This window comes from Lepus europaeus, chromosome 20, assembly GCF_033115175.1.
Source record: "Lepus europaeus isolate LE1 chromosome 20, mLepTim1.pri, whole genome shotgun sequence".
Taxonomy (NCBI): Eukaryota; Metazoa; Chordata; class Mammalia; order Lagomorpha; family Leporidae; genus Lepus; species Lepus europaeus.
In genome coordinates this window covers 27,709,627-27,728,637 of record NC_084846.1, presented here as the reverse complement: position 1 = coordinate 27,728,637, position 19,011 = coordinate 27,709,627, and the positions used below count along the sequence as shown (strand labels likewise).

The window sequence follows — 19,011 nt, the reverse complement described above, 5'->3', positions numbered from 1 at the left end:
AGGTTTTCTGCCAGAATGCAATGGACAACAGGGAGCCCACGTGCCTACTACGGGTCCTATCTCCCTGAGTTTCCTAAATGAATGCTGCTCTAGCAAGCCGGGAGAGTCTGGCCATTCTGACTTCTTTGTAAAACAGATCTATAAATATTAAATATACCAGAATGAACATTTAATTCCATCAAAAACCAGAATTCAGCAAAGGAAAAAAAATTTGCAGCTATCAGTACTATCTGAAGTCTCAAGGTTAATACAATTTCACCTCTCAGATGATACACTTATAATTTAAAATATACTTAATTATTTTAAGTGTAATTCCAACCTTCAAGGTTTTTAAACGTTTATTAAGAGGTAACTCATCTACTTCCAGAATAAAAACTTCTACTGCCATGTATAGCTTCTGTTGCACTTCATTTCTTTCGGCAATCAAAATATTGCTTTCAGTCTGGAGGAAGAATAAAACAACAACCATTACTACAGAGATATTATTTACACATTCAACTATACAAAGAAAGTGAGCTCTAAAATTTAACATTACATTCTCCAAAAACAGTAGCATTCAAGACAAACATTGCTCTCCTTAGATCTAAAATGACAAAAAAAAACCTTCCATTAATTAAAATAACTAAAATTCAACAATCCTGTCCTGCTATTCTACATTTTCCCCTTATCCTACAAAAGTGGAATTTCCATTTTCCTTTGAGAAAATCAGACAAGATCCTATTATTAATTATATTCTGCCTCCTACTGTTCGCATACCATCCTCAACTCCTTTACCTACTCATCTTTCAAGAGTCAGTTAAACTCTACTAGTCTGAAACCAACAATTCACCCAAAAGGAATATGTAAAAATACATGTATGAAAGATACCCAAAAGTCCTGTGCATTGTCTCTAGTACAGTACTTACCAGACTGTACTGAAACTGCTACCCATCCCATAATCGAGAAAGAGAGAAAGGATCAGGTCTTAGAAAAATTCTTATCTCCGCCGGTGCCGCGGCTCAATGGGCTAATCTTCCGCCTTGCGGCGCCGGCACACCGGGTTCTAGTCCCGGTCGGGGCACCGATCCTGTCCCGGTTGCCCCTCTTCCAGGCCAGCTCTCTGCTGTGGCCTGGGAGTGCAGTGGAGGATGGCCCAAGTCCTTGGGCCCTGCACCCCATGGGAGACCAGGAGAAGCACCTGGCTCCTGCCATCGGATCAGCGTGGTGCACCGGCCGCAGCGCGCCTACCGCGGCGGCCATTGGAGGATGAACCAACGGCAAAAAGGAAGACCTTTCTCTCTGTCTCTCTCTCACTGTCCACTCTGCCTGTCAAAAAAAAAAAAGAAAAGAAAAATTCTTATCTCCATTACCTATAATATACCTGGCCCATATACTTAAAAGCTTAAATTTTAGTATAGTCTTTCTTATATAGCTCAATTAGACTATTTTGTAACAAAAAACAGGAAAAGAAACAGAAATAAATACCACTTCTTTCATCCAATAAAAGAAAAATGGCCATCATATTAAGAACTATGCAAACTGCATTAAGTAATAATTTTGAGACCCAAAGTAATTAAAAGAAATAAAATGGCAACTACATCTGAGTGACAATTATGACCTGGTGTTTATCCAATAATCCATCCCTCAATTCACCAAATGAACTTTAAGTCCTGAAACATCAGTAGTGGTAGAAACAAATATTTGCTTTTTATTTTTATTTTTATTTTTTTGACAGGCAGAGTGGATAGTGAGAGAGAGACAGAGAGTAAGGTCTTCCTTTGCAGTTGGTTCACCCTCCAATGGCCGCTGCGGCCGGCGCATCGTGCTGATCCGAAGCCAGGAGCCAGGAGCTTCTCCCGGTCTCCCATACGGGTGCAGGGCCCAAGGACTTGGGCCATCCTCCACTGCCTTCCCAGGCCATAGCAGAGAGCTGGCCTGGAAGAGGGGCAACCGGGATAGAATCCGGCGCCCCAACCGGGACTAGAACCCGGTGTGCCGGCGCCGCAAGGCGGAGGATTAGCCTGTTAAGCCACGGTGCCGGCCAATATTTGCTTTTTAAAAACATCATAGTTGGGCCAGCACTGTGGCGTAGCAGGTTAAAGCCCTTGCTTGCAGTGCTAGGATCTCACATGGGCTCCAGTTTGAGTCCTGGCAGCTCCTCTTCCAATCCAGCTCTCTCTCTGCTAGAGCCTGGGAAAGCAGTACAAGACAGCCCAACTCCTTGGGACCCTGCACCTATGTGGGAGACCCAGAAGAAGCTCCTGGCTCCTGGCTTCAGATCACGACAGCTCCAGCCATTGCAGCCAACTGGGGAGGAACCAGCAGACGGAAGACCTCTCTCTCTCCCTCCCTTCCTCCCTCTATCTCTCTGCTTCTTCTTCTCTCTCTGTGTAACTCTGACTTTCAAGTAAATAAATCTTTTTAAAAATTACATTTTTACTACTAGAATACCAAGTCCTAAAGTTACATACATTAATCCTTGCCCCTCTGCTCTGAACTCAAATTTGCTCAAACTACAAAAACAAAATAAAAAAAAAAAAAAGCAGTTCTTTTTCAGCTATTCATCTTATTATATAAAAATACATGAAGAAATGTTTTAATATTGACAATCTGAATTGTCTAAAGGAAAAAGAATATATATATATATATTTTTTTTTTTTTTTGACAAAGTGGAAAGTGAGAGAAAGAAACAGAGAGAAAGGTCTTCCTTTGCCGTTGGTTCACCCCCCAATGGCCGCTGTGGCCAGCACGGTGCAGCCGGCACACCATGCTGATCCGATGGCAGGAGCCAGGTGCTTCTCCTGGTCTCCCATGCAGGTGTAGGGCCCAAGGACTTGGGCCATCCTCCACTGCACTCCCGGGCCACAGCAGAGAGCTGGACTGGAAGAGGAGCAACCGAGACAGAATCCGGTGCCCCGACCGGGACTAGAACCTGGTTTGCTGGTGCCGCAGGCTGAGGATTAGCCTATTGAGCCATGGTGCTGGCCATATATTTTTTTTTTTCATATATTTTCTTTTAAGTACTTTTCTTTTTTTTTTAACTTTTATTTAATGAATATAAATTTCCAGTGTACAGCTTATGGATTACAATGGCTTCCCCCTCCCATAACTTCCCTCCCACCCACAACCCTCCCCACTCCCGCTCCCTCTCCCCTTCCATTTGCATCAAGATTCATTTTCAATTCTCTTTATATACAGAAGATCAATTTAGTATAAAGATTTCAACAGTTTGCACCTACGTAGAAACACAAAGTAAAACATACTGTTTGAGTACTAGTTATAGCATTAAATCAAAATGTACAGCACATTAAGGACAGAGATCCCACATGAGGAGCAAGTGCACAGTGGCTCCTGTTGTTGACCCAACAAATTGACACTCTAGTTTATGGCGCCAGTAACCACCCTAGGCTGTCGTCATGAGTTGCCAAGGCTATGGAAGCCTTTCAAGTTTGCCGACTCTGATCATATTTAGACAAGGTCATAAAAGACAGAGTGAGGATAGTAACCAATGATCCTAAGAGTGGCATTAAGCAGGTCTGAACAATTATACAGCATTAAGTGGGGAAGAGGACCATCAGTACACACAGGTTGGGAGTAGAGCCATTGGTGGTAGAGTAGAGGTTATGATTACAAAGGAATGAGGCCCAAGTGCGCTAGACAGGGCCTAGAACAAAGGACCGAGTCATTATTAGAGGAGCTAAGAAAGGTGCTGTCTAAGCTACAAGTAATTTTTCTGATTGAGAGGCAAATAGAACCTGATAGAAGGGGCTTGATAATAATCTGGTAGGCTTTAGGCCTTGTAAATTCAGAGGCCCAGACCTATCTATCTCTTCACATGGGGTATATCCTAAGGGAGGTGTGAACCTCCTAGGGGAAGGCACTCTGTTGACTTTCATTACTTGGCTGGCCTGGGAGGAGAGCTGGCCAGGTGAAGGCAGGGGGCATCTCTAACAAGAAATTTACAGTTCTGCCTGCAATGTTGCTGACCCTACTTGGCCAACCCCTTAGCTGCAGTGGTCACTTTGGAAGTTGGGCTGAGTGAAGGGCTTTTCAGCTTAGAGCCAATAAGATCTGTGGCTCTGACCTGGGCATCCTTCGACTCCAGGGCAGGTCCATTTCCAGTGATCCAACTCTTGGCAGAGCTGCCAGGGCTCTTCACAAGCTGACTTCTGCTGAAGCCCAGGCTTACCACATTGAAAGCCACTGCAGTGGACTGGCCTGTTGGGTCTCCTTGAGGGCAGATCACTGTACAGATCAGCCATTAGTAGGCCTGCCACCCATTGCTTCTGATGCCTAGCTTTCTTTTCCTCCTGGTTTGTCTTAAAGCAGACCAGAGGATGCAAGTCAAGGGAGTGCCCGTATCCCATCTTTAATCTTCGGTGGCCTGAACTACAAGTCTATAGTCACAGGCATGTTCTGTAGTAGTTTTTCTAAGGTAGACAATGTCCATGAGGAAAATTATATTCTCACTTTAAAACTTTCTTTCCCTTTGGTCTGAAAGGGAGGTTTTTTCTACTTACTGTATACTTCGCTGATGGCGAAGTGAATCTAGCTATGAGATTATTATTTAAGTTCTTATTTTGGCTATGCTATTACAGAAAAATGTTAGCCATCTCTTTTATAAGGTCTAAAGATTAAATTGTGCGTCCTACAGATTCCTTTATAATAGAATTAGTTTCCTACCTTGAAGAGAATAGAGAAATGAAAGAACAAGTTGGGCTTAGAATAGAGAAATGAGGGAGCAAGTCCTAGATCGCTTGCTGACAATAGCAATATTACATGAATACTTAGCAAACAGTTTCAACCATTAGATAACAACTTAAGAAAACATTTACCAGAAGGTCCAATGCCTTCTATAAATTTTAAGAATCATGTATTTGAAAACACCTCTTAAATATCTAACATGGCGTAGTTTGTTTAGCCAGTAAACTTAAGCACAACCATCTAAAATGTTTTTCGTTTCTTTCTACCCACACGTTTAAAACATATGATACACAGATTCAGGTCACACAAATTAAAATGTATCTTTGATTGATTTTAGCAGCTTAAATTTATGGACAATCTTATCTATAAGCCATTTAAAATAAAACTCTTAATAAAATTTCCCCATGTGGACATATAATATGTACACACATATAACATAACATACTAGACCAATATAGCAATTTTAATAATAGCTTTTAAAATCTTTAACTCTTTTTGTAGATTGCCAATTATTTGAATTGCTTTTTGTTTTTAGTAACCTCAGTTAACCATACTTTCTCTCAGTTGGTACTGTTAATACATTATTGGCTTCATCTGTTTACAGAGCCATCCCAAAGTACTGAATACAATAAAAGTGGCTGGAAAACGTCCATAGGAACCTATAGGAGGACAGCTAAACACAGAACCAACAACGCTTTAGTTTTATGAGCAGCACATCATATATAACTATGGATGACAAAAGAATTTAAGTCGCCATGTTTAAAATTATAAACTCATCAACCAACAAGAGGCACTTGCTTACTTCACAGTATTTTTGAAAGCACCTGTAGGATTTTACAAGTATTTAACCCTTTAGGCCTCTGGGGCTTTCTCATTAAGATAACTATCATGTCTAGTAACACAAGATCATTAGACTTTTTAATTCTCAAACATTTGTATTAATAGCATTTTCCATTATAGAAACTTAAAGTCTGGTACCACATCACATCTTGACAGTCCTTCTAATATAATCCAAATAGACTGATTAGTTGGTGTCTCTATAAGATGAGAGACATAGGTCCTTCGATTTTTTCAGTTGGGCCTAAACTGGAAAAACCAAAGTCCAGGATTTACTGGAAATTTTAGAGACCAGATTGTTTGAAACTTTGATTTTTTGAATGCCTGTCAAGAATGCCAAGAGGGCTCAAAATCCAAAATATCTGGTTGAAATAAGATTCCTGAAAATCATGACATAACATAGACCAAATTTGATCATTGTTACAAGGTGATTATTCAAATCTTTGAAAATAAGCACATATTTAAATAACCCATAGCTCTTAATAAAAATTCAGCTGTTTTTGAACAATTAGAATTTAACAGAAATCAAGAGAACATAATAGATTACTTTAACACATTGCTTTAACAGAGCATCAGAGTTTAATTCTATGTCAAAGAGAAATTGAGCTTCCTGTGATCTTTTGCTGTGAGGTTTCCTTCCTTTACCTTCTTTCATATTGGTGACCATGTTTCTGTGTTTCTGTGTGTAAGACATCTTTAAGCATCTTTTGCAGGGCAGGATGAGTGGCATCAAATTCTTTCAGTTTCTGTTTGCTATGAAAAGTCTTAATTTCACCTTCATTCACAAATGAGAGCTTTGCAGGATATAGTATTCTGGGCTGGCAGTTTTTCTCTCTTAGTACCTGGGCTATGTCTCGCCATTCCCTTCTAGCTTGTAGGGTTTCTGATGAGAAGTCTGCTGTGAGTCTAATTGGAGATCCTCTAAGAGTGATCTGACGTTTCTCTCTTGCACCTTTTAGGATCTTTTCTTTATGTTTCACTGTGGTGAGTTTGATTACAACATGTCGTGGTGAGGATCTCTTTTGGTCATGTTTATTAGGGGTTCTATAAGCTTCCTGTACTAAGATGCCTCTGTCCTTCTCCAAACCTGGGAAATTTTCTGCTAGTATCTCACTGAAAATGCCTTCTAATCCTTTCTCCCTCTCCATGCCTTCAGGAACTCCTAGAACCCGAATGTTGGGTTTTTTAATAGTATCCTGTAGATTCCGGACAATATTTTTTAGATTTCTAATTTCTTCTTCTTTTCTTAGGTTTGCCTGTTTCCTTTCCTGTTCTCTGTCTTCTAAGTCTGATATTCTCTCTTCTGCTTCGCCCATTCTGTTTTTAAGGCTCTCTAATGTGTTTGTCATTTGATCTATTGAATTCTTCATTTCATTATGATTTCTCATCACTATCACAGTTTCTTGTTCCACTAGTTGTTTCATTTCATTTTGATTCCTCCTTAATATTTCATTTTTATGAGAGAGATTTTCTATCTTGTCCATTAAGGATTTCTGTAGTTCAAGAATTTGTTTTTGAGAACTTCTTAATGTTCTTATCAATTTTTTGAGATCCGCTTCTTGCATTTCTTCGATCTCATCATCTTCATAATCTTGAATTGGGGTGTCTTTTTCATTTGGGGGCGTCATAGTGTCTTCCTTGTTCTTGTTACCTCGGTTTTTGCGTTTGTTGTTTGGCATGTTGGAGATATTTGGTTTCTTCACTGTGGTTTTTTTTCTTGTTACACTATGGCTCTATATTAAGTGGACTGTCTGCTTTCAGTGGAGCCTTAGAGGCTTGAGATGAGTGTGGACTGAGAGCTGTGTTTGGTTCCTCAGGGTTGAGGGTGTGTCAAAGATGACACTCCCAGGTTAGGTGTGGTAAATCTCTCTTTCTTTTTTTGATTCAAAAGGGAAGTAATTCCGCCCAGCTGAACGTAATTGGAGGTAGTTAGCAGGCAAATGATATACCCACAGGAGCCAGAGATTGGAAGCTCTTTCCCAAGGACCACACAGGGAATCTGTGCTGCCCTCAGTGTGGGCTCCAATTCTCCTGCAGTCTCCCACTGGGTTGCCAAGTTAGATGCTAATCTCCTGTTATTTCACCCCTCCCCCCAGAGTCAGGTGTTTCTGCTAGGCTCAGGGCCGGTGCAGACCTGAGGTCACCCTGCTTATGACGTATGTCCAAAATGGCGCCTGCTCTGTCTTGCTCGCCTTTGAGAGGTGAGCGGAGAGAGAGAAACTTGTGTCCGTATCGGTCACTTTTTTTATTTTTTTCCTCTCTCTCTTCTAGTTAGCCTGGTGAATTTTTCCCCACGGAGTTTCAAGCCTCGTTCCCTCTAGCCTCCTCTTTCCGCTTGCCCGCTGGTGTCTCGGGCTATTGAGGTTTGGCTCACCTCGCGTTCCAGCGCTGGTGTGTTGAGTCTGCCGCTGGTGTCCCGAACTTGGGCTCCCACGCTCTCCACGCAGGTCCACTGTGAATCACTAGTTCCAGAAGAGTTTCCTCTGCTGTTTCATCCCCTACTCTTCCTTGACCCTGCAGTATCTCCACTTATATTAAACTGTCTCTCCGCCGGACTAATAGTGTGCTCCCTGCCTATTCCGCCATCTTGCCGCTCTTCTTAAGTACTTTTCTTAAGTCAGACATGCCTGGGTTCAAATTTCCTATTAACATTTAGAACACATGAGTATAATCCTGAAAATTTCTTTAACCCTTGTGAGCCTGCTTCCTTACTTATAAAATGGGAGCAAAAATGGTCATACTAAACGTAAGTGTAGGAAAACATTTTAAGTTACCTATATATTACCTATGCTTCATAGGTATTCAAAACTTACATTTTTTTTCCATAAGAAGTGACCCATTAGGATCTATATGTAAAGTAATCCAAATCTAACCCTTCTCCAAACTAAGCATTCCTGACAGTCCCGATCTGACTATCCTGCTCATACTTCTACTTCAGAGCCAGCTACGTTGCCAACTGGCCCATGTACCTATGAAGGAGGATTAAGACTCCTAGGATAAAAACCAAGAAGCAGAAACTACCAATACTTAAGACGAGGCAGGCCTAACCTCAAGTACAGACCTCATAGGTGCAATGGGAAGCTATAAGGGGGAGGGGGGTGGAAATACCTTCACAAGGAGTTCCGGTCAGCTTAACATAATTCAATAAGGAAAACTGCAACAGGCAATATACCGGTTCTTAGGCTAACAAAGAACTAATATGAAATTTTTCATTTTTCTTACATTACCCCACACATATAATCAATTCCCATTCAATACCAGGTGGCCAAGACAGTGTCTAACAGTAAGGCAGGGTTCAAAAGTGCAGCATAAAACACATCATTCAGACTACATGACAAGACCCACATTACTAGTCAAGGTGGCTTCATGCCCCTCAAAAGCCATTAGCTCTTGGGGCTGGCTCTGTGGCGCAGCAGGTTAACACCCTGACCTGAAGTGCCAGCATCCCATATGAGCGCCAGTTCAAGACCCAGCAGCTCCACTTCCAATCCAGCTCTCTGCTATGGCCTGGGAAAGCAGTAGAAGATGGCCAAAGTCCTTGGGCCCCTGCACCCGCGTGGGAGACCTGGAAGAAGCTCCTGGCTCCTGGCTTTGGATGGGTGCAGCCCCGGTCATTGCAGCCAATTGGGGAGCAAACCAGTGGATGAAAGACATCTCTCTCTCCCTCTCTGCCTCTCCTCTCTCTGTGTAACCCTGACTTTCAAATAAAGAAATAAATCTTAAAAAGAGCCATTAGCTCTTAAAACTCCCCAGTACAGTTTCCAGGGCCCCTCAAGATTCTTTACCAAGTGTTTGCAGTTTATGGTTTCTTCCAGTGGGGATGCAATTCACCAGTCAGAAATTATTTATATATATATATGTATATATATATATATATATATATATTTTGACAGGCAGAGTGGACAGTGAGAGAGAGAGACAGAGAGAAAGGTCTTCCTTTGCCGTTGGTTCACCCTCCAATGGCCGCCGCGGCTGGCGCGCTGCAGCCGGCGCACCGCGCTGATCCGAAGCCAGGTACTTCTCCTGGTCTCCCATGGGGTACAGGGCCCAAGGACTTGGGCCATCCTCCACTGCACTCCTGGGCCACAGCAGAGAGCTGGCCTGGAAGAGGGGCAACCAGGACAGAATCTGGTGCCCTGACCGGGACTAGAACCCGGTGTGCCGGCGCCACAAGGCAGAGGACTAACCTAGTGAGCCACGGCGCCGCCAGAAATTATATTTCCCATAAACAATGTTGCCTGGTAATGTGGTTGAAATGTCATTTTATCATATTATCAAGGAATACAGAGAAGGAGTTCATCAAAGATGATATTCTCATACAAAATGGGAAAAGATTTTGTTAGCGCTGTATCCACAATTACCATGTATCTACCCTATTTTTTTTTCTTTACAGATTTATTTTTATTTATTTGAATAGCACAGTTACAAAGAGAGGGAGAGATAGAGTGAAAAAGAGATTTTTGATTTGTTGGTTCACTTCCCAAATAGCAACAACAGCCAGGGCTGGGCCAGGCTGAAGCAGAGAGCCAGGAGCTCCATCCAGATCTCCTATGTGGGTGCAGGGGCCCAAGGACTCAGGCCATCTTCCACTGCTTCCATCAGAAGTGGAGCAGCAAGGACTCAAACTAGTGGCCATATGGAATGCCAGCAATGCAGGCAGCAGCTTTGGCCACTATGCCACAATACCGGCCCCTATCCTATCTTTCTTAAAAGACAATAAAATAATCAAATTAATAATACAAAGATACAATAAAAGTTAAAGATTTTAGGAAAATAAAGTATTACAACCCCTGCAGTCCCTCTGCTTTCTCAAAAGACAGTACTTGTTTATGTTCAATAAATAAAAACCAAAATTCTCAACTCACCACATTACCACAGGTTTGAATCTTCTCCTGAGCTAGATTGTATTCTGCCCAAAGGATCTCTAATTCATTCATAGAAGGTAGGGTAGTAAAGCACCCCTCATCCAACACCTGCATAGCTTCTGAAAGGTCATCTCCAAAACGAACATTAATGTTGACACGCCTATAAAAAAACAAACAGCAAAAAGAAAAAGATCAAGAAATTAGAAGGTTGGTGTAAGAACAACTTAAACAGTAATGGTCTAAAGTTACTATTTACAGCACTGGCTGTGAAGAAGTACTTTTTAAAACTTAAAATAAATAATATATAACTTTAATACAAAAACATTTAATTAAAAAATATTTGTGGCAGGGCTGGCATTGTGGTGTAACAGGTAAAGCCACTGGCAGTTTGAGTTCCAGCTGCTCCAATCCCAATGAAGCTCCTTGCTAATGGCTTGAGAAAAGCAGTGGAAGATGGCCCAAAAGCTTAGGGCCCTGCCACCCACATGGGAGACCTAGAAGATGCTATGGGCTCCTGGCGTTGGCTGGGCCTGCTGGCTTTGGCCTGGTTCAGCCCTGGCCATTATGGTCATCAGTGGAATGAACCAGCGGTTGGAAGATCTCTCTCTGTGACTCTCCCTGTCTCTCTCTCTGTAACTCTTTCAAGTAAATAAATAAATAATTTGTGGAAAAATAATTTTAAAAAATATATTTTATATAAAAAGACAACTTCAAAAGTCTGCAGAACTTAAAATACCAAATAAACCTTCACTTTCTAGTCTACAATTAGATGTATAAATACTGTATCAAAAATTTTAGACATAGGAGTGGGTGTCTCGCCTAGCAGTTGAGAGGCTAGCGTTCTTTATCAGAGTTCCTGGATTCAATTCCTGGCTCTGGCTCCTGCCTCCAGTTTCCTGCCAATGCAGACCCTAGAAGGTAGGAGTGATGGCTCAATAACTGGATTGTTGCCAGCCACTTGGGAGACCCCAATCCCAGCCCAGACTCAGTCTTTACAGGCATCTGGGGAGAAAACCAGCAAAAGGGAGAGCACTCTCTTGGTCTCAAATTCTTTTTTAAATGTATACACAGCCAATCTTGCTAATCAAGATTATAGCCACATAGTATTTATACCCTAACAATCAGCATTTTCTGAGTTTAAAAATAAATTTTAAAAAAAGTAATCAGAGTGGCCAGCGCCGCGGCTCAATAGGCTAATCCTCCACCTAGCAGCGCCGGCACACCAGGTTCTAGTCCCGGTTGGGGTGCTGGATTCTATCCCGGTTGCCCCTCTTCCAGGCCAGCTCTCTGCTGTGGCCAGGGAGTGCAGTGGAGGATGGCCCAAGTCCTTGGGCCCTGCACCCCATGGGAGACCAGGAGAAGCACCTGGCTCCTGCCATCGGATCAGCGCGGTGCACCGGCCGCAGAGCGCCAGCCGCGGCAGCCATTGGAGGGTGAACCAACAGCAAAAGGAAGACCTTTCTCTCTGTCTCTCTCTCACTGTCCACTCTGCCTGTCAAAAAAAAAAAAAGAAAAGTAAAGAAAAAAAATAAGTAATCAGAGGGATGGGTGTGGGCACCGTTTATGTTCTGGCTGCTCCTGTTCTGATCCAGCTCCCTGCTAAAGGCCTGGGAAAGCAGTGGAAGATAGCTTAAGCATTTGGGCCTCTGAACTCTCGTGGGAGACCAGGAAGAAGCCCCTGGCTCCTGGCTTCCGACTGGCCCAGCTCCAGCAGTTGCGACATATGGGGAATGAACCAGCAGATAGAAGACCTTTCTCTCTGTCTCTCCCTCTCCCTATCTGTAACTCTACCTCTCAAAATCTTCTTAAAAAAGTAATCAGAAAGGCCAATTAGCTGAACTTATAAGATTCACCACCCAAATGAGTTTTTTGTAGCTTCTAAGTAGACTGACACCATTTTAATAGCACACTCTTTCCCCAAATGTAGATTAATGTTCGGTCACTTTGATATGAAGTCTGGCTCACAGTTTTGCCAGAACAGTCACTTGGTTTTTGATTTAGTCTCTACCAGGACCAAGTTACTCAAACTCTTAAAAGGCTTATAAACCACTTGCCAACTGAAGGATTTAGACTACAGAATATAAATTTCTTTTTTTTTTTTTATTTTGACAGGCAGAGTGGACAGTGAGAGAGACAGAGAGAAAGGTCTTCCTTTTTGCCATTGGTTCATCCTCCAATGGCCGCTGTGGCCAGCGCGGTGCGGCTGGCGCACCACGCTGATCCAAAGGCAGGAGCCAGGTGCTTCTCCTGGTCTCCCATGGGGTACAGGGTAGTTCTACCTATACAGACTAGGAGACAGCAATGACAGCTCAAGTACTTGGGTCTCTGCCACACATGTTGGATACTTGAGTTGCCCAGCCCCAGCTGTCACAGCATTTGAGAAGTGAACCAGCACAAGGGAGATGTCTCCTCCCCTCTCCTCTCCTCCACTCCTCTCTTCTCTCTCACTTAGATAAATTTTTCTCAAAGTAAAAAGGGTGGGCACGCAATATAAAGAAAACACCAGCCAATTAACAATTATTTTAAAGTATCCTTCTCAAAAATATACTTTTACCTACCTAATTTCTTTCAGTATTTCCACCTTTGCTGCCAGATTTTTCATTCTGGTACCTATACGAGTCTTTAAAGTACTCTCTAAATGTTTTGTCAAATCCATGGTATTTGCTTTCTCTTGCTGAAACGAAGAACAAGCACATCCCAGTGAGATCTAAAGAGGAAACTGTTTTTCTGCTACTATTCAAATGATCTTTTCATTATAATTAAAATTTTAAAGGTTAAAAAATGTTAGGCCACAGGTAACAAAAACTGGCTTCCCTACTAATTGAGATATAAAAAAGAATCCATTCCCAGTTCTCTACATTCATGCAAATTATAGACTCTTACATCTCATGGTATTAAGGAGTCACAAAGAAACAAAATTTCACAAACTATGTCTTAAGACTTAGATTTTTTTTTTTTTTTTGACAAGCAGAGTGGACAGTGAGAGAGAGAGAGAGAGAAAGGTCTTCCTTTGCTGTTGGTTCACCCTCCAATGGCCGCCGCAGCTGGCGCACCGCGCTGATCTAATGGCAGGAGCCAGGTGCCTATCCTGGTCTCCCATGGGGTGCAGGGCCCAAGCACTTGGGCCATCCTCCACTGCACTCCCGGGCCACAGCAGAGAGCTGGCCTGGAAGAGGGGCAACCGGGACAGAATCCGGCGCCCCGACCGGGGCTAGAACCCGGTGTGCCGGCGCCACAAGGTAGAGGATTAGCCTGTTGAGCCACGGCGCTGGCTCCTAAGACTTAGATTTTTTAAGTACATAAAAGGTCTCCATAAAAATGAAAGACTCCTAATGATTATCAATGACAATTTGTTACATGAAGAAGTCTTTTGTCATTTTGCAATACAAAGAAGTCAAAATCATTTCCTCACCTAAGGCAAAGTTAACTCCCAGATTTTGAGTAGTACCTAAATTACATGTCTCTATGATTATCTTAAATAATGTATGGAGCAGGCTGGCACCATGGCTTAACAGGCTAATCCTCCGCCTTGCGGCACTGGCACACCGGGTTCTAGTCCCGGTTGGGGCGCCGGAGTCTGTCCCGGCTGCCCCTCTTCCAGGCCAGCTCTCTGCTATGGCCCTGGGAGTACAGTGGAGGATGGCCCAAGTGCTTGGGCCCTGCACCCGCATGGGAGACCAGGAGTAGCACCTGGCTCCTGGCTTCGGATCAGCGTGATGCACTGGCCGCAGCAGCCATTGGAGGGTGAACCAACGGCAAAGGAAGACCTTTCTCTCTGTCTCTCTCTTTCACTATCCACTTTGCCTGTCCAAAAAAAAAAAAAAATGTATGGAGCAGTAATATAAAGACATGGAAATTTTATGCTAATTATGCTCCAAACAACAATTACGCAGAACTTAATATTTCAACAATATGCTCTCCAGTCCTGTTTTCTCCAATGCTAGAGAGAAACAGAGAGACAGGACAAGAATACACTGAATGTTCATTAATATTAGGCTATGCTTACACCCTTTGGCTCCCACTTGCTGAGTAGGATGACCATGAAAAATCAGCTATATTCATTCCTAAATCTGTATATATTTACTGTGCTTGCTGTAATAGTCCCAAAAAAATCTAAGAAACAGGAGGAAAATGAAAAGTTTTTGAATCCTTGAAAACTGTGTTTAAACTGTGTTAAGACTCCATGAAAACAAGGTTTAATAAAATTGCTAATGAATTATATATGGATGAGAACTATAAAATACTGAGGGACAGAACTATTTAAATCTAACAGAACTGTGAACTCATATTGATTCTCAACTGTCTTGAATTCATACTCCACTTGCAAAAACAAACAGAACAGAAATCTCATAATGAATAATGAATATGGTTCTTAAAACAAAGAGAAAAGATGGCAGATTTAAACCCAAGCACATCAATAATTACGTTAAATGAAAATGAGCTAAGGGGCCAGCACTGTGACGCAGCAGGTAAAGCCGCGGCCTGCAGTGTCAGCATCCGATATGGGCACCAGTTCAAGTCCCAGCTGCTCCTCTTCTGATCCAGCTCTCTGCTATGGCCTGGGAAAGCAGTAGAAGATGGCCCAAGTCTTTGGGCCCTGCACCCATGTGGGAAACCCAGAAAAAGCTCCCGGCTTAGATCGACGTGGCTCTGGCCATTGTGGCCAACTGGGAAATGAACAAGCAGGTGGAAGACCTCTCTCTCTCTCTTTCTGCCTCCCCTCTCTTTATAACTTTGACTTTCAAATAAATAAATCAATCTTAAAAAAACAAAAAAAAAAAAGAGAAAATGAGCTAAGCATCCCCAATAAAAAAAATTAAGATTTTCCATCTAGAATGAAAGAGCCTACATTCAACTAAATGCTGCTTACAAAAAACACTTATGAGACCCAAAGAAGGAAATCAAAGTTAAAGGATAGAGAAGATACACCATGAAAATAAAGCTATATTAATACCAAAAACATAGAGTTTAGGACATGGACTATTTCCAAGTGTCAAAGAGGGACATCATAAAGATAAATAGATCAATTTATCACAAAGATACAATTATATGTATGTATATTCCTAACAGCAGGGCTTTAAAGTTATAAAATAAAAACTAATAAAACATAAGGGAGAAACAAAGTCACAGTAATATCTGATGATTATAACACTTTTCTCTCAGTAAATGATGAAACAAGGAGACAGAAAATCAGGATATAAAAGACCCAAAAAATATTAACCAAGTAGATCTAATTAACATTTATAAAATACCTCTGCCAAAAACTGTAGAACACACAAAATTTCTAAGAATGTATGAATCGTTTCCAAAGACCGAATACACATAGGATAATAAAACAAACCACAATAACCTTAAAAGGACTAAAATCACAGAATATGCTCTCTGATACCAAGGAACAGGATGTTGGACCTCTCAGTTGCAGAGATGCCCACTTGCTCGAGAGGACGCCCAAAGATCCAGACTCCAGACCAGTTGATGCAAAAAGCACGAGGTTTTTATTGAACGTTTGCGCAAACGGGCCCCCACCTCAAGCAGTGAGGAGCCCTGAGCGGCAGTTTCACACAGGTTATATAGGCAACGAATTAGCATATTCCTAATGCGCATGCGTAGGATTGGTCAGTTCAGAGGGACAATTAGCATACCGGAGAATGCTGAGGGAGAGTGCTGAGGGAACGTGCTGAGGGAGAGTGCTGAGGGAGAGTGCTGAGGGAGAGTGCCTAGAGACTCTCCGAAGGGGAGTGGCAGCTCTGCTCTGGGCATGCCTAGAGGTTCTCTGAAGGGGATTGACTTTTCCTTCCCAGAGAACGTCCTGCCCGCTGGACTCTGGGGAACATCTAACCTCTTAAGAAGCCCGATATTTGCCCAGGCCTAGTTTCTTGTCCCTCTCCCCCATAAGGGTCCTTCATTGAGCCAGTGTTGTGGAGCAGTGGGTTAAGCCACTGCCTGCAATGCAGCAACCCATTTGAGCACTGGTTCAAGTCCTGCATACTCCACTTGAATCCAGTTTCCTGCTAACCCGCCTGAGAATGCAGCAGAAGATGGCCCAAGTGCTTGGATTCCTACTACCCATGTAGGACGGCAGCATGGAGTCCCAGCTGCTCCTGCTTCCAATCCAGCTCCCTGATAATGCACCTGGAAAGCAGCAAAAACTACCACAGTGCCCACATGGAGATAGGATGGAGTTCTAGGTTCCTGACTTTGGCCTAACCCAGGCCCAATAGTTATGGCCATTTGTATAGTGAAGCAGCAGATGGAAAAATCCCTCACTCCCTCTCTGTCGATCTGCTTTTCAAATAATTTTTTTTAGAACAAGACATCAAAAAGACAAAACCTAACAAACGCTGGTAAGGGGTGAAGAGCAGTGTAAGCTTGTGTACTGTTGGTGGGAATGTAAGCTGGTACAGTTGTGGAAAGCAGTGTGGAGCTCTTCAAAGCTGAAACTGGAACTACCATACGATTCACTCCTGGATATACAGCCAAAGGAATGGAATCTCGTGGAAGAGATATTTGTACTTTCATGTTGACTGCAGCACTCTTCACTACAGTTAAGAAAAGGAAACAACCCAACCATCCATCCACCTTTGAGTGGATAAAGAAAGGTGCTGAACATACACAAGGGACTACCACTCAGCCATTTAAAAACACAATCTTGTCATTTACAACAATATGGATAGGACTGGAGGTTGCTGTGTTAAGTGAAATAAGCAAGCACAGAAACACAAATATCTCACTACTCGTGTGGAATCTAAGAAAAAAAAAGGGAAGGAAGGGGAAGGAGAGAGGAAAGGAAGGGAGGAGAAGGGGCAGGGAGAAGCAGGGGAGGGGAGGGGGAAAAAAAAGAAAGAGAAAAAGAAATAAAGAATGGTGATCTCACAGTAGTTAAAAGCATAATGAAGGCTACCAGAGGCTAGAAAGGCAAGGGGAGAGAGAGGGATGGGGAAAGGTTGATTAACAGGCACTAAGTTATAGCTAGATAGGAGTAAGATGTTCTAGGGTACTATTACACAACATGATGACTATAGATAATGTTAATGTATATTTCCCTATTTTAAAAACTACAAGGTGGAGTTTGGGATATTTTCACCACAAAGAAATGCTAAATGTTTGAGGAGATATTTACCCTGACTGAACATTACACAATGTATATAAAAAAAATCACATGGTATCCCATAAACATATGTATAGTTTCTATGTGATTTAAAATTTAATAGAAAACAGGATTTGTCCATATGTTTAAATGTTTAACAATTATGAAAACTGAGTGATAAATACACGAGGATTAATTATTTATCTCCTTTTGGAAACTTAAAATTTCCATATTTAAAAGTTTTTAGAAGAACATGAAATATAAATGAGAAATTATTAAACTTTCAAACACCCAATGAAATTCAAGGACAGTCTGAAGTGCAGGAAAAATTCCACCTATAATAACCATAAAGAAAGGAGGAGAGAAGAGGAAGGAAAAAGAAAGAAAAAAAATGACAGCAAGAAAGAGATAAAGAGAGAGCAGAAGTATAGAAGGAGAGAGGCAGGGAGAGAAGGAAAGGAGGAAGAGAGGCGCAGAGGAGAGAGATGGGAGAACAGTGGGGTTGGGGAAGAAGCACATGCAGTATGCAGGGTTCCCAACCAGACACTCCTTACCTGAAGGCACTGAACGTACCTGCAGCTCCTGGGCAGTCTGCTCTACTTTAGATTCTAACGCCTTGTAACTTTCAAGAAGAACCTCCTTCTCTGTCTTAAGCTTTTCATTTTCTTCAATCAGTTTCTGATCCTGTTTAATTTTTGCCAGGCTGACATTAGACCCTAACTTAAAGTCACCAACAGGCAAACTTTCCCTATTAATAATAAAACAAATTCATTTATTTTAAAAAGCAAGCTGTACAAAGCAAATAGAGATAACAAGCCTAAACTAAATTATCACATAATATATTTATTTATTTATTTATTTATTTATTTTTGACAGGCAGAGTGGACAGTGTGAGAGAGAGAGACAAAGAGAAAGGTCTTCCTCTGCCGTTGGTTCACCCTCCAAAGGCCGCCGCGGCTGGCGCGCTGAGGCCAGCGCACCGCGCTGATCCGAAGCTGGGAACCAGGTGCCTCCTCCAGGTCTCCCATGGGGTGCAGGACCCAAGCTCTTGGGCCATCGTCCACTGCACTCCCGGGCCACAGCAGAGAGCTGGCCTGGATGAGGGGCAACCGGGACAGAATCCAGCGCCCCGACCGGGACTAGAACCCGGTGTGCCGGCGCCACAAGGCAGAGGATTAGCCTGTTGAGCCACGGCGCCGGCCACATAATATATATTTAAAATTAGTTTAAAAACTAAAATCTTAGCCTAGCTGAACATTTTAAAAGTTTCACACAAACTAGATTGCGTAAGTGAAGTCATACTTCAAAAACAACTCCTGGGCCAGCGCCATGGCTCAATAGACTAATCCTCCACCTAGCGGGTTCTAGTCCCAGTCGGGGCGCCGGATTCTGTCCCGGTTGCCCCTCTTCCAGGCCAGCTCTCTGCTATGGCCCGGGAGTGCAGTGGAGGATGGTCCAAGTGCTTGGGCCCTGCACCCCGTGGGAGACCAGGAGAAGCACCTGGCTCCTGCCATCGGATCAGCGTGGTGCACCGGCCAC

General features: G+C 42.7%; 1 protein-coding gene across 2 annotated transcripts in view; it reads right to left on the bottom strand.

Moving 5' to 3' along the window:
- STK31 (serine/threonine kinase 31) overlaps positions 1–19,011 on the bottom strand; it is an 86,994-nt gene that overhangs the window by 48,959 nt on the left and 19,024 nt on the right. For both annotated transcript variants that reach the window (XM_062178932.1, XM_062178933.1), the window contains exons 8-11: positions 18,046–18,220; positions 12,944–13,059; positions 10,386–10,545; positions 320–442 (exon numbers count right to left, since the gene is read on the bottom strand). In XM_062178932.1, coding sequence (XP_062034916.1) covers positions 320–442; positions 10,386–10,545; positions 12,944–13,059; positions 18,046–18,220 — 574 coding nt within the window. The remainder of the gene's footprint in view (positions 1–319; positions 443–10,385; positions 10,546–12,943; positions 13,060–18,045; positions 18,221–19,011) is intronic.